Genomic DNA, 20,773 nt, shown 5'->3' with positions numbered 1-20,773 from the left:
ACCTCAAACAAGAGAGGCTAATAACTCAAACAGATTATATATCATGTAATTCAAGAAAGGAAAGAAATCTATCTAGTTGAACACTATATGATTTTATGGGTACTTTATTAGTTACAGCAATGTTTAGGCTTTGTTAGTTGACCAAACTGTTGTTTTGGAACCAACATAAGATTTAGATCCAGGAACACGTCCTACTTGAGAAAAATCACGGTCACCTGTGAATGCCCTGCTGGAAAATTCGGTTTAATCAGGTAGGTGTGTTTGGAACATAGTAGCTGGCTTCTTGTTGCCCTAAGTTTGTCATTATCTGGTAAAACTCTGTAGACCATCTTGGACCACCAACAAACCAGCTGATCATACCAGCTTATGGTGGTTAAGCTATCTTCTTGATGTTTAAACATCGCTCCCGAGGCCTCTGCGTCCTGAACACGTCCTCTGCGCGAATGCCGCTGTGGTGAGAAATTGAGTCCACCCAAAAATCAGGTTTCCTTTAGGACCCCGAATGATCTCATTGATTCAACTGACTTTTAATGGGTAGTATTTTTAGTGCCTGATTACTGATTAGTATGTTGCAACAATCCTTATCCTCATAAAAACACACTGTTAGGTATGGTTGTGTTTCCAGTTTGTTTGATTATGCAATACATAGGCATTCATTTTATATTTCAAGCATATTGTTTGTGCACTTAATGTAATAAATATCATACAATAGTTAAATAGGTTATAATTAGTCAAGACATCACGATAACAACTTTTGATCAGGCATTACTGCCTGGGTCCTAAAGGAGAGCTAATGACACTTAAAGGCCCATTGAAGTGTCTTGAAACACACAGCATGTGTTCAATGTGTTGACGTAATTTCCACTGAAACAGGAAGACAGGGCGGGACATATCAAACAGCTCCTCACCTTTTTTAAAATAGCCAATAGCGTTTCGTTTCTATCACAGCTCGGCCAGAGCTGTTGAGCTCCATAAAGCCTCAGTTTCCTCCTAATCTCCTCCATATTGCTTTTAAATACAGCATTTTGTGCAGAATTCAAATGGGTCCGATATGTCTTTTGGTCTGCACTGACTCGCGGATATGATCCGCTCTGTGCGATTGTGTCTCTGGACCGAAGCTGCGACGGTTCGCGTGACACTAACGTGAAACCAGACTTCATTCGCTTTAATGGAAAGCACGTTTACACTCACTGAATCGTTCCCTATCCCCTATATAGTGCACTATGTGCCATTCACCATGTAGAAAACAGTAAACAAGTGACCAATTTCAGCCGCAGCTTCAGTGTCTATTTATAATGTAGGGGGCGGGACGCTTCAGATTCTAGAGAGCATTTGATTGGACAGAAGATCTGATGAGCAAATTGCAAATTGTGTCATTGTTTTGGATCACACTAGCGTATAGATAACCTTAAGGAGAACATATTCATACTAAAAGCCAAAAAACGCTCTATGATTGTACATGCACCTGAAATAAGTTAAACTTACAGTTGTGTCCCAGTGCATCATCAAGGCTGGGGATAGTGTACAGGCAGATCTGGAAGCAGACGTGTGCCAAGAGGAAAATCAGACTGGTGCTGAAAAGAGCCTTGATGAAACGTCCAGTGTGTCCTGTGGAAGGGAGAGGAAAAACACAGTAAGACAAGAGAAATGCATGGAGTCGAAGGTTTCACTGTATGAAGGTACATACAGTGAAATAACTGATATGATGGTCAATATTACAAATCTACAGTTTCCATTCACAAATCAGCCTACATCAACTTGAAAATAAACCTCATATTTACTGTTCATATAAGTTTAAACCTGCCATTTTTAAAATCATGGTTAAAAAAACGTCCATGGACATAGTACTACCCACTGGTTGTCATAACAATAGCTTTACAGGCTTTGCAAAATTTACATTGTAGCCACCCAAAGACTGGATCTTTTTCCAACAGTGCAGAGGTACAGGAGCAAAATAAGCACATGTGTGAGTGTTTAACTTTTGCGAGAATTAGGAAAATGCAAAGCCAGGCCCAGCTCTTCTAATCATAGCAGGACTGTCAAAATACACGCAAAAAATCATTTCTGTTAAAACATAAAACGGTCTGTAAAGAGCTCCAAACTTCAGCTACAGCTGGTCACTGTTAGGGCCGAGTCATTTTACATGTTTTAAAATGCTCCTTTATGCTATTTTTAAGGTTGCTAATTGTGTTTTGGAGTCTCCTACAACAGGTTTACATGCATTCAAGGTTAAAAAACACTTTAATTTTCTCATAATATATATTGCAGCATCATCTATTTTCTCACAGTGTCTGAAACGTTTCGTTCGAAGATTCAGTCTCTCTAAACCCCGCCTTTCTGAGAGCCTGCTCTGCTCTGATTGGTCAGACGGCCCAGTCTGTTATGACAGGTCGACCGCTTACAGTGCATGTCAGAAACCAAACGTCCATTAGCATATCTGAATTTCAGCTCTGGATCTTCCTCAGCACTTGATACAGAGTGATACGAACAGTAATGATGGCGTCAGCCAATGAAGACCATAGGCTGGCACAAGCCACATCATTTTATTCATGTCTGTCCGTACCACAAACTGCCACACTAAAAGTTTAAGACGTAGGGTTAGGGGTTTTCACTAACCGTAAGTATGAATAGTAAGAGTGCCTTAGTATGCACTACTTATAAGGAAAGTTGCACAGTCAACAATTACAGCCTGAAATGAGCACCACCTGAGGTCTGTGGTTATACCTTACTGTAAAACACTGATGGAAATGCTCTGCTGCATAATGTAACCTGTAAAATAAAGGTTTTACTAGACAGACATCAGACGGGCCGTTTCCTTACTTGGGGCTTTCTGCCTACTATACTGCAAACTAAAGTACATACTCTGTATGTCAGGATCGCAGCAGAGATATTCGGGCTAGACGAGGTGAGTGAGGACACCTGGGTAAGAATGAACACTGGACACACAGAGCTGTATTTGTCTTTCCAGTTTGTCTTGGCGATTTCTCTGGTTTGTTTCCAGTGAGATTCAATGAAAGGCCACTTCAGCGTTCGCCACAGATAGCAGCTCCGCTGTTTACATCGAACCTGTTCCACACTACAGCGGGAGTGTGAAATCTGCACGGCCATTATGAGATTTTCCACACAACTAGATGACTGCGATGTCTTGTGTTTTGACACGTGTAGCCGTGATTGTTTTAACAAGAACTGATGCTCTAGAGCACTTGACACAGCTCCATAGACCCCAAAATGGTATAGAGTTACTCAGTTACTATGGAAAGAATAACAGTCTGCCTTACCAAGACAAGCAAGAGGTTTTACACATCAATGGTGGGATATTTTCAGCCAATTTCGAAGGTTATTCTGTTGTTATACACACTGTTTACTTTGGCGAATCCCTACAGTGTAATATAATGAAAGACAATTGGATTTTCAGTATTTTAATGTGGGGTAAAAAAATATGTTTCATCTTGGTGACTAAATTGAAAGCATTCTTAGAGATATTTTTTTTTTCCGGAACCTAGCATATTTTCTCCCTTAGTTTGGTTCAACACAGCAATCACGCTCGGATCCGCACCAAAACAATTGGTCTGAGATCACCTGAACGAGGTGATCTCGTCCCCTTTGAAAACAAACTTAGGAGCGGTTCAATGGCGAGAAAGCAATCAGACCTAATGATATACAGATATTTTGAAAGCGTGACCAATATATTATATATATATATATATATATATATATCCTGTTCTCAGTGCTGTCAAAATAAAAGTCCCACTTTTGACACATCGGCCAAACAAAAAAGACTTATTGGTGGATGCCGATAATTTAAAAATGCCACATATCGGCCGATATATCGGTTTTACATGTGTGTCTGTGGAGTAAAAGGCCCCCCTTACCACCGCATTTATAAGATTTGTAAACAAAATAAACAACTTTTATGATTTATTTTCACACAAAATCTGTTGCTCCATCAATGTTCAACACACTACTTCCAACACATAGGGCAGAAAGGGAAAACTTATTGTTTAATGCCGATAATGAAAAATGCCACATATCGGCCGATATATCGGTTTTACCTGTGTGTCTATGGGGTAAAAGGCCCCCCTCGCCACCTCATACATTTATAACATTTTTTTTTTTTTTAAACAAAATAAACTTTTATGATATATTTTCACACAAAATCTGTTGCTCCATCAATGTTCAATGCAAACATATATTTTTTCTGCAATCATACACTATGGGAGTAATGAAAAGCACTTTTTTTTTTAAGGTGTGCCTTTAGCACTGTTTTACCATTCATATATATATATATATATATATATATATATATTCTGTAAATAAAAGCCCCACTTTAAACACATCAGCCAAACACGAAGAATTATTGGTAATTAAATAATTTTAAAAAAATGCCACATATCGACCGATATATCGGCCATGGCAATATATCGTGGACAATTAGTAAAAATATCCCCTTAGTAATACTACATTACTGTCATCTACGTGATCAAATTGAACCCATCGCAGAATTTTTCGCCCCCATGCAAAGTTCCCAATTTCGTGTATTTCTATTTAAATGAAAAAAATTTGCTGGACAACGATAAATGTGACCGCACCTTTAGTATGCTATTCCAAAAATAGAAATTATTTCAATATATCTCCAACTCCAACAAGTTTCAATTGGAAATATGTGAAAACAGAAAAGAAAAGTGTGCTGTGCAAACAATTTGATGGGATCTTTAACCCTTAAACACATACATCGGGTCTTTATTGCCATAGGAAATGAGCTCTGACGATGACAACGATGATGGTAAAAAACATCTGCTCAAAATGAACCCTTCCAAAAGGTAACAAAATATGCTTTATTTTATTCTTTAGTAATTGTTATTCAAATATCAGGTGAGTTTTATACTACTGCGGCAGTTAGAGATCCACCCGTGTCAGATATAGATTCGGGTCGATAAAGACCCAGAAATGTAATAATGATTGGCAAAACATTCATGCATTAAGGTGGCTTCATGCCATATCAATGTGATTGTTTATCCTTGTTAAATTGTTATATTAAAAAAAAAAAAAAAAAAAAAAAAAAAAAAAACTCTAATCCTAGTTATTTGAATTTTGAACATGAAATATACTTCAAATTGTGTGGTTTGTTGGAGAGAGGTATGCTATTACTTTTGTAACTGTTAAGACTTTGTATGGCAGACGATAAAACCGATATAACTTAAAAACACATTTTAAATGCTCCAAGTAATGTACAATGCACATTATGGCCAAAAATAGAGTTAATTTTTTTATCTGAGTCATCAACGACCTGACCCTGGTGTCATTTGTTAAAAATCAGTGCATGAAATGTTATATATACTAGTTAATGGAACCGCATTATCAAAATAAATAATGCTTCAAGATGACAAACTACTCTTCCCAAGAGTATCACGAGCTTCCTGTGGTTGAGGAAGTGAATGTTGGTGAGAGAGAGCAGCTTACGTAAGTAACTGGTGAGACTAGAACCCAAATTCTGACCCTGGCAGTGGGGGGCACGTGGCAGACTCACCCCAGAGAGCGCTGATGCTTTCCGGAACGTTTCGCTCACACATAGTGCTGGGAAATCATGCGCTCTGACATACCAGTGTGCATTTGTGTGGAAAATTTAGAACAACACAGCCATTATTAATTAAACCACTTTAAATAATCTTTAATGGAAAATGATCAAGTGCCAAACTAAATATGTTAATGTAAGATGAAAATAAATCTATTCAAGGCCAAGAATTATGACATCTAATGTAGATTAAATTATACAGAATGTAGGGCTGGGCGGTATAACAATATATATTGTGGTGATGATATAAAGTATCGATCGTTGAGGACCCGATATACTCACGGCGAAGTTTTTTTCTTCGCTTAGGGGTAAAAAGAAGTTTGAAATACAATACATGACCAGCGGTTTTTACTGTTTTTATTGGTGGACGTCTGACCTCGATGGACTGAACAGAAGAAATGAACCAGGGAAGATTTACACCTCATAGAAGGCGAAGCCCCAGAGACACACCCACTTATTACATCATCACCACGGACCAATAGTAGTTTGAAGGGGTTTATCAGCCAGAGTGAACTTTTCCAGAAAGTTTGCTTTGGCAAGCGGTTTCAAACTCCTGAAACAAACACCAAACGAACTTCGTTTTGGCCTGATTTAGTTTAAAATGATGTCACACCGGTTTGATCTTTGATTTCACTTTAAGTATATCGGGGCCTTTAGAGATACTGCTAAAGGCTGTATTGTTTATTTTGAGTATGTAAATATATCCGCGTAGCACAGTATTACTTAAAATGTTAATCAAACAATAAAAGACAAATGTGGCACAAACGTACTCGTGGCTGAATAACTTTAGTAGCTTTAAAGGAATCAAATTTAATTCATACAGTAAAGACTATGTAGTGTTTCATTTTTACATTTGATTACGATTTCTGTAATATTGCTTACTACATGTTCAATAATCCTACTGTAGCTGACTATCATTTGTTTGTAATTTGCATCTTTGTTCTTACTTAAACAACAATAAAATAAAATAAAAATACCTATATTGAGATATATATTGTTATCGTGAAATTTCATGTGTCATTGAATGTCATATCGTCCACCTCTAATAAAATGGCTAACAATTATATAGGTGTGTCAGTCAAGTTTTACTTAATGTAAATAATAATAATCAAAATTGACCCTATTTACTTTCTTAACACATGCTCCTGGTTGCATGATATGTCGATGCACGTCAAATCCAATAATTACAAAACAAAATCCTCATTAATCCTGTCTGACTCATTACACACTCAAAAAAAAAAATTTAGGTGTAAATTTAAGATTTATGTATGTAAATTGCAAATAATATTTACATCCATTTGGATTACACAGTTTTAACAAACTAATGAACTAAATGTGAGGCACATTTATCATGACAGTTTATTATTAACTATTTGCATCTATTTGACTTTTTAAATAATCATTTTCAAAACGCATTTAGAATCAGCATAAATCTGATTATTAAGAAAGAAATTAAATTTATTCAGTTAAAAATGTATGAAGATGGTTAAAATAGCTAGCTGTGGAACAGGCTATATTTCATTAGTTAAAATGTATGAGATTAAAACAAATTGGATTTATTTATGATAAATATATAAACCCTGTTATTGTGTACTTAAAACACATTTAGTTTATTAGTACTATTAATGTTTCTTATATGTTAAAACTGTGTAATCCAAATGGATACCATTTTTTATGCAATTCAAATACGTACTTCTTAAATTTAGGCCTAAATTGGGTTGGGATTAATTTCATGTTGACCTCAAACCAAGAAAATAACCTCTTTAAGGTGTTTACATGACTTTAAACCTTGTCATTGGTTTAAAGTCAACCATCATACTGGACCTTTTTGAGTTTTGAGAACCATTTTTGCATGAAATACGCATCAGACAGCATGAGAGCAGAGTCGTCTGAGACACAAGTCAAAGACATCTGTGAAGAAGTTATTACAGTAAAAGGTCAAAGGTAACCAAGTCAGTAAGCAGAACAAGCTATTCTGAACTTAATAAGCTTTAAACCTAAATAATTGAGGAAACTGTGAGTATTGACCCAAATATACCCTGGCTAACATTCTGTAGTGGTGATCTACATTTTCCTACAGCTTTCTTCTTCTCCTAAGCCTCTGATTGTTCACAACTGGCTTGGCTTTCCCCGGATTTCCCCGCCACAGAATGAATAGCTAATCCTCAGTAGGAAAAAAGCAAGATGGTTTTCATTAAAACCATTAATACTGTTCAACGTCAGGTTTCGTTTCACTATGGCTGGCTGTTGCAGGGATCTTCCCTCAGTGCCAGATTATCCCCTGTGAAAAGGCACGTAGATGATGGTCATTTGAGTGAGATCTTCCCAGCGCTCGCTGTAAGCCTGCCCTGAGAGCAGTAACATCCAGACGGTGGAAAGCAAACTTTGTAGCTGTAGGAATTCGACACCTCTTTCAAAGAAGTAAAGCAAGGTGAAGCAATCGGCACATTTCCTCCTTCTCTGACAAAACAATAAAGCTAATCCTTAAGACGCGTAACATCCACCAGTGTTTCCCACAGTTAAATTCATCAATCTGGTGCACTTTGAGAGTTTAAAATTAACCCATGTTCAGTGTGAACATTGAAAAAAGTATGTGCATTGACTTGTACCTGAACTTTAAAGGGAACTCAAACCTCTTTTAGTTGTGATATAGTGTCTCAGTCTGCCTTACATTCACACTGGTGTTTTTACAAACAATTAGGATATAATAATAATAATAATAATAATAATAATAATAATTTATATTATTGCTATTCCTATGACAGTAATAGCCATATATTGTAAAGCAAATGCACTGTGAAATAAATGAAAATGAATATTTCACAAGTTTTACATTACAGTAGGGAAATCACAATACTTTTGTCCTGATATGTACACTCGCAAGTACAGTGGCACATTGCTGCCACATACATATTTTTTTTTCTCACTCAATTATATTGTAATAACGAGATGTTATGATGTTGTTATGATGATAATGAGATGTCGTAAAACATAACATCTCATTACGACAAAAATTATGTCATTAAAACGACATCTTTTCTCGTAATAACGAGAAGTTATGTTGTAAAAACAACTTATTTTGTCGTAATAACGAGATGCTGTTAAAATGACATCTTTTCTCATAATAATGAGACGGTCATAAAACAACATATTTTCTTGTAATTACGAGATATGTTGTTAAATCAACATTTTCTCATAATAACGAGACGTTATGTCATTAAAACAACATCTTTTCTCGTAATGAGATGTTATGTCATAAAAATGTCATTTTCTCATAATAACGAGATATGTCGTAAAAAATTACACATTTTCTCATAATAATGAGATGTTATGTCATAAAAAACAACATATTTTCTGGTAATAATGAGATGTTATATCGTAAAAATGACATTTTCTCATAATAACGAAATATGTCGTCAAAATGCCATCTTTTCTCGTAATGAGATGTTATGTCGTAAAAAAAAAAAACATTTTCTCATAATAACGAGATATGTCGTAAAAACTAATTTTCTGGTAATAACGAGATGTCGATAAAATTATATCTTTTCTGGTAATAACGAGATGTTGTATCGTAAAAATGACATTTTCTCATAATAACGAAATCTTATGTCGTTAAAATGCCATCTTTTCTCGTAATCAGATGTTATGTTGTAAAAATGACACATTTTCTCATAATAACAAGATGTTATGTCGTAAAAAACAACACATTTTCTGGTAATAATGAGATGTTATATTGTAAAAAAAAAAATTCTCGTAATAAGATGTTATGTCGTTAAAAAAACATCTTTTCTTGTAATAATGAGATGTTATGTTATTAAAATGCCATCTTTTCTCATACAAGATGTTATGTCGCAAAAATGACATTTTCTCTTAATAATTATACAAACAAACAAACCAATAAATAAATAAATAAAGCATCAAAGACTAAGATGAATTGTTAGGTATCACAACATTATAATGTACAGTATGAAAATGGATATTCATTTATACATTACATTTAACAGTGTTATTCAATTATTAGCAATTTAAAGATTAACTGTAAATGAGCTTTAGATGACGGCAAAGGTAATCTAAATGTAAAAAAGGGTAAAAGAGCATGCACAATTAAATATCCTATTCATGTTGCTGTATTAAAAAAGGCTTGAAATATTGATCCCCAATAACTGAAATGCTGATATATCATGCATCCCTATTTCTTTTTATACAACTCCACTAATTTCACAGTCAAAATAAACAAACATACATACATAATCGCTGCTGGAAAACACTTTGTATAACACAGATATATAACAATGGATAAAGAATATGGATATTCCTCCAGTGGTGCAGCATAAATACATTTACAGGATCATACAAATCAGATACTGGAATGTTATTTCTCATGCCAATCCAACACAGAACCAGGCACACATTAACTGTTATGGCAACAGAAACCGTGTACACGCCCAACATGAGATCATCACGCCATTGTATGTACACAGGACGAGAGTCATCACGGCACCTCCGTCACTACAGGCTGATGCACGAACAACTCCAACAAAGAATGTCATAAACTACATAAATTTTAGTATAAAGTGTTATTTTTACCCACTATCTTGCTATTCAGTTTATTATATGTAGTAGACTGAATAGGTCCCGTAAAGTAAATTACATTGTATCACTCGAACCTGGGCAACTTGAGTGGCATTTGATTGATTTTAAACGTTAAAATCCAACGTAATGGCAAACAGGCTTTTTGATACACGCTCCGAACCACTGATTCGAAACAAAAGATCCATAAAGCTTCATGAAGCAGTGTTTTGAAATCGCCCAAGAATACTTTTTGTGCACCAAAAAAAAACTAAATAACGACTTTATTATGAATAAAAGTATTCTCGTCGCTTCATAACATTAAGGTTGAACCACTGTAGTCACATGAACTGTTTTAAATATGTCTTTAGTAGCTTTCTGGGCATTGAAAGTGTAAATTATCTTGCTGTCAATGCAGGCCTCACTGAGCCATCAGATTTCATCAAAAATATCTTAATTTGTGTTCTGAAGACAAACGAAGGTCTAACGGGTGTGGAACGACATGAGGGTGAGTAATTAATGACAGAATTTTCATTTTTGGGCGAACTAACCCTTTAAACTGAACAAAAATAAGAAATGTTGCCTTTTTTAAATGTATATTTTTAATTTTTATTTTATTTATAATTGAAGGGTTTTTATGTTTTTAAGGTTACAATATTTTTAGGTGTCCTTGTTACAGTGTAATTATACATTTAAGTACTAAGCAATATTGATTAACATGTACTTACTATAAGTTTAGGGTTAGTTAAATGTAATTATGCATAATCTACTGTTATTACTACAGTAAGTACATGTAACAAGTGTAACAAGGACACGGTAAAATAACGTTTTAACCATTTTTAGTTTTAGTTAACGATAAAAACCCTGGCTTGAATGGCTTACATTTTCTCTTCCAGGTCCAGCAGCTCCCATGAATGGGAATATTAATGAAAAATCTATAGTATCTTACAAATACGTGGTGCTAGAAGAGGCACAAAACTGGATTTAATAATGGTGGTGACAGGCACAATTACTCTGAACGCTGTTATTATGACACATACTTCTGTTATGAGGCTCCTTTATACAGAGCATCAAACAATCATCCTCTTTTCAGCACCTTGTTAAGCCCAGTTATCATATACACACTGCCAGCATGTTTGTGTCCGGCTCGAGAGCTCTGGACTGAAGCCCACAGATAAACGGGCTGCCTTCCCGTCGCTGACGCGCCTGCCAAAGCCACAGCGCTGGATCCGACCCTGAACCCTACACATTACAGAGTCAGGTGCTCGGATGGGAAAAGCCGATGCAAAACCACGTTTGAGAGCCCAAGAACCTTTTGTTTATTCCATCATCGTTGAGGCTCTGTGGATCTCTGTGGTCATAAGATGTCTAATACTGCAGGAATGAATGTGTTGTGGTTTATAATGGATTCCTCTATTATCAAGGTCAGTCAAGCTGTGGTTTGGCAAACAGAATGATAGTCGTGAGTTTCAGCCCTTACTAGACTGGCAGGGACAGTTTTAGATTGATTTTTATTTTATTGTATCATTACAGAATTCAAACACACATACAGTATATATAGATTTACCAAGATCATCTCCATCTCAATATGAAATCAGCAAATTCTTCCAAGACCAAATAATCCAAGCTACTCTGTCCAGTCAGAATTCCTGAACTATGAAACAGATTTTTTTTTTTTTTTTTCCCTCTGGGAATCAAACACACCAGAGCATATCACACAAAATCAAGCATTTAGCGGTCATTTTGTTTTGCATTTAGTGGTCTTTCTAGTCAGACAGAGTATTGCAACATTGAAAATGAAAGCGTGAGAAACTCTCTTACCTCGTAGTGTGTGTTTGTTGGGCCATTGAAACCACGGTAATAGCAGCAGGAACAGAAGGTACACTAAAGAGAGAGCGTTGTAGCGAAAGATGCAGGCTGTGGAGAAAAAGAGAGACATGATCAGTTTGTTATTCATACTAGATAGTCAACACTGCGTTACATAAAGTAGTCTAAGGATATGGCATAAAGTTGTGTATTCATTTACTGCTGGAAAAAACAGTTTCGGGTGGTTTTACATGACTATTAAATTGCTGACGTTTTTGGGTCAATGACGTGACGGGTCATTTTTTTGTCCAAAGGCCATAATAATAATAAAAAACAAAGATTTGACATCCAAAGTATGTGAGGTAGTACAACTAGATCTCTTTTATTGAATCCAAAAGGTTTTAATTATATTTTGCTACATAAAAAGGTATTTTAAAGATTTTGAAGTGTCAAAAGGTCATTCGGTTTAACCGTCCAAAGGCCAATACAGCAATTTCATTTGTGATTAAAATATCTTAAAATGTAATAAATATATATATTTTTTATTCTGGCATGATTTTATAACATCATATATCAACATAGTGCAAAATGGTATTAAAATTATGTGTAGAAGTCGTTGCTTTGTTTTGAGAAAAAATGTCTGGAAAAATGAATTTCATTGATGTCATTCGGAGTAACCAATATAAAGGGACCATTTTGGATCAAGTCATGCGGTCAATATCATGTGACATCATTCAGACACCTGCAAAGGACCACGTGGTCATGAAGCAAAGTAACTAACTCTCTTTTAACATGGAAAATGTTGTAATATTTTAAAAACTTGTACTAAAATATAAAAGGTTTGATTGACCTTTTGCTAGCTAGCTAGATATCAGCCTGTTAGCATTGTTTGAAAATATCGTCATTCGGTAAAACCGAAATTTTGGTTAAACCGAATGAATTTTTTGGTGACAAATTTTGTCCATCTTGTAAAAAATTACAAAAGCAGTGTTAATTGCTTATAAAAACCGCATAATCTCATTGTAATAAAATAAAACTTCAAAATTAATTACATCTCCATTATGTGTTTTTACACTTTTAAAAACCTTATTCGACAATGACCCTTTTAAATGATTAAGCTAGTCATTTATAGCCATTCGCTGGTTCAAGCTGGTTTCCTCAAAGTCCCTCATGCTATCTTAACCAACAAACCACCTTAAAATGTCACAAAATACTTCAAGTGAAATTGAAGAATGAACTGGTGGGACGTCATTTCAAACAAAATCAGGCCAAGTTCGTTTGTTTCGGGAGTTCAAAACAGCTTGCCACAGAGAACTTTCCGGAAAAGGTGCATTTCCCAAAGCTAACTATGGTCACAAGTTCCATCGTTACCAACAGAGGTCAATGAGTTGGCTAACAATGGTTTTGGAAAAGCACCCCAGGCTGGGAAAAACACCTTTGAACTATCTTTGGTCCATGGTGATGATGTAATGAGTGGGTGTGGCTATGTGGCTCCGCCTTCTTTGATGAATAAATCTTCTCCGGTTCATTTCTTCTTTTTAATCCATCGAGGTCAGGCTTTCATTCTTCCCTAAAAGCCCAAACTTAACATCCAAATCAGCCAAATAAGTGAGTGTTGTAAAATGCAGTCTACTGTTGCTAAACAGCGGGACGTGTTTGACATTAAACTGTGTTATTAAAAGTGCATTAAAGAGGACCTACATTGCCCCTTTTACAAGATGTAATATAAGCCTCTGTTTCAGCTCAAAATACCCCACAGATCATTTATTATAGCTTGTCAAATTTGGGTGTGAGCAAAAACACGCCGTTTTTGTGAGTATCCCTTTAAATGCAAATGAGCTGCTGCTCCCGGCCCCCTTTCCAGAAGAGGGCGGAGCTTTAACAGCTCACGCTTCGGTTGCTCAACAACAACAAAGCTGGAGAATCTCACGCAGCCAAAATGAGGATTGTCAGTAACGGTGTTCAGCCTTACATTGTTCAAACCGGAGTCGACACTGATGGAGAGACTCAGGAAGAAGTTACAACTTTTAGAATGAAACTGGACGTTTCTGAATGGTTAGTGGATACATTTATGTAGTTGCTGTGGAGTTGATTCAACTCATCCACTAGCATGTGCCGTCATGTTAATCTTTTGTGCAAATCCAGCATTGAATTGACCCTCGTTTGTGAAGCAGTCCGGGGTAAAATGACGGCATGACAACAACACTCTACTACAACAACTCTTCCTCTTCTCTAAAGCAGCCCAACATGGCCTCACCCCCTTTGTTGCATGTTCTCGGGGGCAGGGTTTATGTAAATTTTAGGGTTAGTGATGTCACCAACCCGGGAAGAAGCTCGTTGTAGTCCCTACCAGCCATTTGTTGTAGTCCTTAAACAGTGAAATCAGGAAAGAAAATATCTCCCTTTGCATTGAACTTTGAGTGTCGTTTGAGTGTCCTTTGCAGATGTTGTTTATGCTCAAACAGCAACATTACACACTAACTAAAGTTAACAAAGTGAAATCATAATCAACCACCCCTTTAAGCCGCAAGAGAGACAATATTCCCCAGGTGGCTTTCTGTGTGCGCGCTCCTGAGTCGGAGCTGAACGCGGATAAGCAAATGAGCTTTGGATACGCGCTTTAACACGTACACAAAAAAAAAAAGTCAAAATGCCTTTTTTTGGAGAGTATTCGCATAAACACAGTGGGTTATGTCTTGAGTAAACTCTTAAAGTGACAGCAACCGTTGCGGAATATACTTTGAGCTTTACACCCCTAGTATGAATGGAGGTGAATGGAACGAAAACCAGGCAGTGTGGCTGAGGTTAGAACATCTTGGTCAACCTGGTTAGTGCCAGTCGATCACCTAAACTACTGGAGATCCATGGTCTAAACGACAACAAACAAGCTTGACCACCTGGCATGACACAATACAATCTTTATCTACACATTTCAATGGCCGGGACCGCAAACAAAAGACAGAAGAGACAGCAGAGTCTGGTCCTAGATTTTTTTTTCTTTTTTCTTTTGGACTATTCCCATAATCACTACACAAGGTGCTATCTGTTTGATCTAAGCTGGAACTCCAGTCTTTGATAAAGCTGATCAAGCACTCTTGAAGTTTTGTGATTGCTCTAATCAAGCTGAGAGGTCCATGTGCAAAGCATTCAGGCTCTTTGAGGGTTTGCCAAGGCATACAGGAGTTCCCTGCCTCCTGCTGCGACTAGAAAAGGAAGCCTTTCCCTGACTCGCATTTTCCATACCATCCCAACAACACCTCAGATCCTCCAAAACTCATTTGCTGCTCCTCAATCTTTGATTCACGCACATAACTGACGACTTTGTTGGAGAAGTCTGTCCCTGGCTGCTGGCCATAAAGTTTCACAGGCCTGAAGGCTGCAAAGCTGAAACTACCATTGCGGCGCAGGAACAAAGACGTACAGTGTTCTGAGCTCGGCTCACATTGCCTCATGACTTCACCAGAAAAACAGTCTATTAATGCAGGGAAACTGTGATGGAAATCCCAGAGGTGAACGTGCAGAGTGGGTTTCTTTGATAGCCCAGAGTGTTCATTTGGAGGGATCTAGTTTTGATAAAAGCTGCTGAGAGATGAAAGCACGGTCGTGATGGAGTCACCTGAGGCTCAACTGTGTGTTTTCACTGAAACAGCAGCAACTGTGATCTAATAGAAACACAGCAGGGGCAGGGAAAACACTAATAAAAAGTGGTGCATGGCTTATTTTTCCAACTTCTCTGGTTTCAGTAACCGCATGTTGCGGCAGAAGTGTGCTGATAGTAAGATAGGACTTCCTGTTAGGAATCGGTTTATTACAACTCCCAAATTTAGAGATTAATTTAATATGTTTAACTTTGTTAAATGCTGTAGGCACAGTGATGCACTAAAATATATTTGGGACTAATTTTAAGATTTGAATTGGATACAAAATTTCCATCCATTTGGATCACACGGTTTCAACATAAACTAATAAACTTAATGTGACGCATATTTGTCAGTCATGCGTAAATGAAACAGTTTAGAAACATAAGATTTTATTAAAAAAAATATTGTTTAATATGAAATATTTACGTGTATTTGATTTTATTTAAATAATATCAAAAATGCATTTATTCAAACTGATTAGAATCAGCATAATTCTGTTCTGTGTGAAAACATTTATTCAGTTAAAAAGTATAAACATGTTTAAAGAATGCAGTGGAACAGCAATATTCAATTACTGATTTGTTGATAAATACAGTATCTCACAGAAGTGAGTACACCCCTCACATTTTTGTAAATATTTTATTATATCTTTTCATGTGACAACACTGAAGAAATGACACTTTGCTACAATGTAAAGTAGTGAGTGTACAGCTTGTATAACAGTGTAAATTTGCTGTCCCCTCAAAATAGCTCAACACACAGCCATTAATGTCTAAACCGCTGGCCACAAAAGTGAGTACACCCCTAAGTGAAAATGTCCAAATTGGGCCCAATTAGCCATTTTCTCTCCCCGGTGTGAATGGCGTGGTCGCAGGTGTGAATGGGGAGCAGGTGTGTTAAATTTGGTGTTATCACTCTCACTCTCTCATACTTGTTACTGGAAGTTCAACATGGTACCTCATGGCAAAGAACTCTCTGAGGATCTGAAAAAAAGAATTGTTGCTCTACATAAAGATGGCGTAGGCTCTAGAAGATACTTCTGTGAGGTACTGTATATAAACATGGTTATGGTGTATTTAAAACCCATTCAGTTTATTAGTACTGTTATAGAAATCTTACCCGTTTCATTTATGTATGACTGACAAATATGCATCACATTAAGTTCATTAGTTTGTTGAAACTGTGTAACTCAAATTGATTGAAATTTTATGTTCAATTCAAATACACATATCTTAAATGTAGGTGTAAATATTTGTTGAGTGTGTGTTTGGGTCATTTTCAAACATACATGGACCTTCTTTTTTTAACAGGTTAAAAAGTTTAAATTTGTATAAGGCAACATTTTTTGTCACCTTAAAAAAATTAGTGGTCAGATGGTGTCAAAAGGAAAATCCATGTAGCTTCTCAGTTAATATGAGGTCATGATAACTGCATTCATAATTATTATAATACAATTTGGAAAATGATGAAAATAGTTCCAGATGTTATATACGGAGCCCCGCACTTGACATGCAAGAAAAAAAATTAAATCGTGCACACAATTTACTATTTCGTTCCCTCGGTTTACTAAAACGTACGCACGATTTAGCCTACTATTTTTTTTTTCCTGCATGTCATGTCTTATATTTTAATCTATTTATATTAAATTGATGGACAAATCTGTGTTCTTGTCTGTTCAGTCAAATGATGAAATTAAAACAGCTTCATTTTGTTCGCTGTGACATCTAAAAGTAAAGATATTTACAGTTTTTGTCAAGTATGAAATATCATTTAAAAGCAAAACACACCATTAATGACCACCAGTGGACTGTTGTGAGATAGAGGGGGAAAAACATATTATTGTCTTTGCATGAATGCATTAAGTAAGGAATAATTGACGACATGCTGCTTTTACTACAGTTACCATAGGTTGAGACATTGTTCAGATGTTGTTTTTCAAGACATTTGTCAGGTTGTCTTTAAAATGCTTGTGTGTAGGACTAATTTCTTACGCATCCCACACCTCTGTTACCAATTCCAAAATGTCATTTTTAGAGCAAGTAACGGAGTCTGTTTGCGCTCTCAACAGCGTTCGGTGCAGCGTCTCGACTAATAGCGAAACTGTAGGTTAACTGCTTCAAAAACAGCGTTGTTACTACATTGATACTGAGAAATGTCATGTAGCTTTTCAGATGCAAAACTATTTCAATTATAAATTTGCAGGGACAGAGCTGACAAGTTTCTGTGTCCGTGCTGTATGTGTGCATTATGGGAGAGAGAGAGAGAGTGTGCTTTCCATATGACTCGGACTCGAACCCGGGTCCGCTGGCATGGGAGGCGGGCCCTCTAACAAGGAGACTAAAGACCGCAGTCTCTAGCGTCAGTTGCTAGAGCGCCTCTTGAGATCAGGCCATTTTGTTGAAAAACAAAAACAAAAAAAAACATGGAAATAGTGTGTAATTTTTGTCATATTGTTTTTATATTTATTTGCTTTTATTGGGTTTTGGCTCTTTTGCTGTCATAGCTGCACGGACCTTTGAAATAATTGAAACCATTTGCACTGAAAAATCATTGCACACCTTAGAACATTCGTCAACCAATCAAAATCAAGCATTCCCAAGATTATTATAATGCAATGACATCACTAGTTTTAATATGCCCTATATCTATAGAAGATGTGATGTTTCTCTGCTCACTTTCCATCATTTTCTGTTTAAAAATACACTAATAAAATATATGCACAAATGCACCGACACACAAAAACACAAAAGCAGATTACAGTGAAATGCCATCCAGAATTCTCCTCGGCCTTGTTTTCGTCTGCGCAGTAGATTTGTGTCGTCTCCTCTCTGTTTGAAACTGGCTGCCGTCACTTTCACCCTTTTACATACTCACAGTTTTTCCATTGCTTACTCTATTTCCAGATACACTCACACAGCTATTCACTTCTTTAAAGGACTCACTTTCATTTTCCACATCTTTAAATAAATGAATGATGGCAAGTGCAGACTAGCGGTTTTGAAATAAACAAAAACACTTACAGTATTTATTAAAAGACTTATTTAGAAAGATGAAATTACAGTTTGCATCAACATAAGAGGGCCTCAATAAACGTCCAAAGAGGCACAAGATGATTATACAATGCTAAAAACACTTCAAAATCAAGATGTGAATGTACTCCTTATTTCATTTAAAACATCTCGAATCTGTTAAAGTGCCCCTATTATGGTATTTTAAAGGCTCCTAGATTTGTTTTGGAGTCTCCTTCAATAGGTTTACATGCATTCAAGGTAAAAAAAAACTAACTTTGAAAATGGCTTTGAATATTGTCTTGGACAATGTGAGCCCATGGAGTCAAAAAAGGGTTACCCGTGACACTGAGCTCCATTAAGTCTCCTGAGTTATGAAAGAACAACCTCTGAGCAATCAAATGTTCCTGTAGGATGGTAAACTCGTACGAGAGGGTCGGGCTGTACTGGGACGCGTGTGTTTACAGTTACACCTCTGAGTGTGTCTGCTGTCCTGCGCCGAACTGCTTCATGACGCTGGACGGCTGCAGGAAATTATGGTAATTTGGGTCCTGGAAAAACCAACAGCCACGCCACAGGACTGGGATCACGGCATACCTGCTTTACAAAACATGCATACCGCAGTTAAAAAAAGCCTCAGACATCAGTGCAGACACACTGCCCTAGTGAAGCCCGGTCCACTCAACAACCATCTATAAACCTTCAGTTCATCATAAAGGTGCTCATTTTGCTCAGAGTAGAGCTTTTTCTTTGGTCGTTCTGTATAACTGCAGTTGAACGACTGATTCTAATGTAGCAACAATCCACTACAATTTACTATTCACTTATGTAACAGATAAAAATGTTTATAAATACATTTATAAATACATTTAACGCTACTTTGTTACGTCATTCAGAGCCACAGATCATACAATGTGCTTAGGGCACCATTTCAGTTGCTCTAAAATAAAATAAAATAAAATAAAAAGGTAAAATAAATAAAAAAATAAAATAAAATAAAATAAATAAAATTGAAATAAGACAATAAGATAAAATACGATAAAATAAAAAATAAAATAAAAATAAAATTAAATAATATAAAATTAAATAAAATTAAAATAAAATATAAAAAATAAAATAAATAAAATAAATAAAAGTAAATAATATAAAATTAAATTAAGTTAAAATAAAATAAAAATTAAAATAAAATATTAAAATAAAAACACGTTCATAAAATTATATAAATAAATATTATTTCTGATAAAAAGTAGCCCTAAATATTTTGGGAACATTATAATAATTGTCTGTTTGTCAATGACAAACCCTATCTGGAAAGAAGTAATAATAAATGCGGTTATATTCTGTTTTAATTTCTCTGGATTACGTTTTAATTTTTAATCATCAAAAAGGATGTCTAATCAATTGAATTCATAAAATTTTAACAATTTAATAATTTACTCGAATTTTAAAAATAATAGTGCTCAATGAAATGCATTTTATTCGTTCAGAAATTTAATGTTGTCTGTTTTAATTTTTCTGGATTCAGCGTTTTATGATTTAACACAAATTTATTATCAAAAACGATGACAATCAAATGAAACACAAAACAACAATTTAATTAATCTTTAAAAATGTAAAGCAAATGAAATTAAGTTCACTTACATTATTCTGCTTAATATGTTTTTTTTTCTTTTCTTTCTACAGGTTATCTTAATGTTTTTTTTTTTCCTTTGCTTTAATTTTAGTATAACATTATAATACCATGCATATTTTTACTTTTTTATTTAAAGAATAAACCAAACCAATGTATATTTGACATTTGAGGCTTAACGCTATAAAAGCAATACAAGTTTTTCAGGAAGAGTGTTTTCAGCTTGTTTATTTTAATATAACAAAGCTATTCAAAACATAATTCAATGTAAATTGTGATAATCATAATTAATAATCGCAATTACAATTTCAAGGGAATAATCGACAATTATGATTTTTGTCATAATTGTGCAGCTCTATTTTATAAGCTTACGTTAAACCGGATCCGTTTGCAATAGGTGTATGCAAGGGTTAAATAAAGATGACTTGACAAGTTCACAAAACAATCTGCGCTAAAATCCACCAAACAAACTCTCAGATCAGACTGAAATCATCAGAGAAATCCTCCGAAATCCTTTGAAACACATCCGACACTTTTGTTATCATGA

At 35.6% G+C, this 20,773-nt stretch overlaps 1 protein-coding gene across 1 annotated transcript in view; it reads right to left on the bottom strand.

Moving 5' to 3' along the window:
* Nucleotides 1-20,773, bottom strand: part of piezo1 (piezo-type mechanosensitive ion channel component 1) — a 101,472-nt gene that overhangs the window by 56,688 nt on the left and 24,011 nt on the right. The window contains exons 2-3 of the mRNA XM_051901052.1: nucleotides 11,963-12,058; nucleotides 1,486-1,608 (exon numbers count right to left, since the gene is read on the bottom strand). Coding sequence (XP_051757012.1) covers nucleotides 1,486-1,608; nucleotides 11,963-12,058 — 219 coding nt within the window. The remainder of the gene's footprint in view (nucleotides 1-1,485; nucleotides 1,609-11,962; nucleotides 12,059-20,773) is intronic.

Source organism: Ctenopharyngodon idella, chromosome 7, assembly GCF_019924925.1.
Source record: "Ctenopharyngodon idella isolate HZGC_01 chromosome 7, HZGC01, whole genome shotgun sequence".
Classification (NCBI taxonomy): domain Eukaryota; kingdom Metazoa; phylum Chordata; class Actinopteri; order Cypriniformes; family Xenocyprididae; genus Ctenopharyngodon; species Ctenopharyngodon idella.
This window is presented reverse-complemented; position numbering and strand designations above follow the sequence as displayed.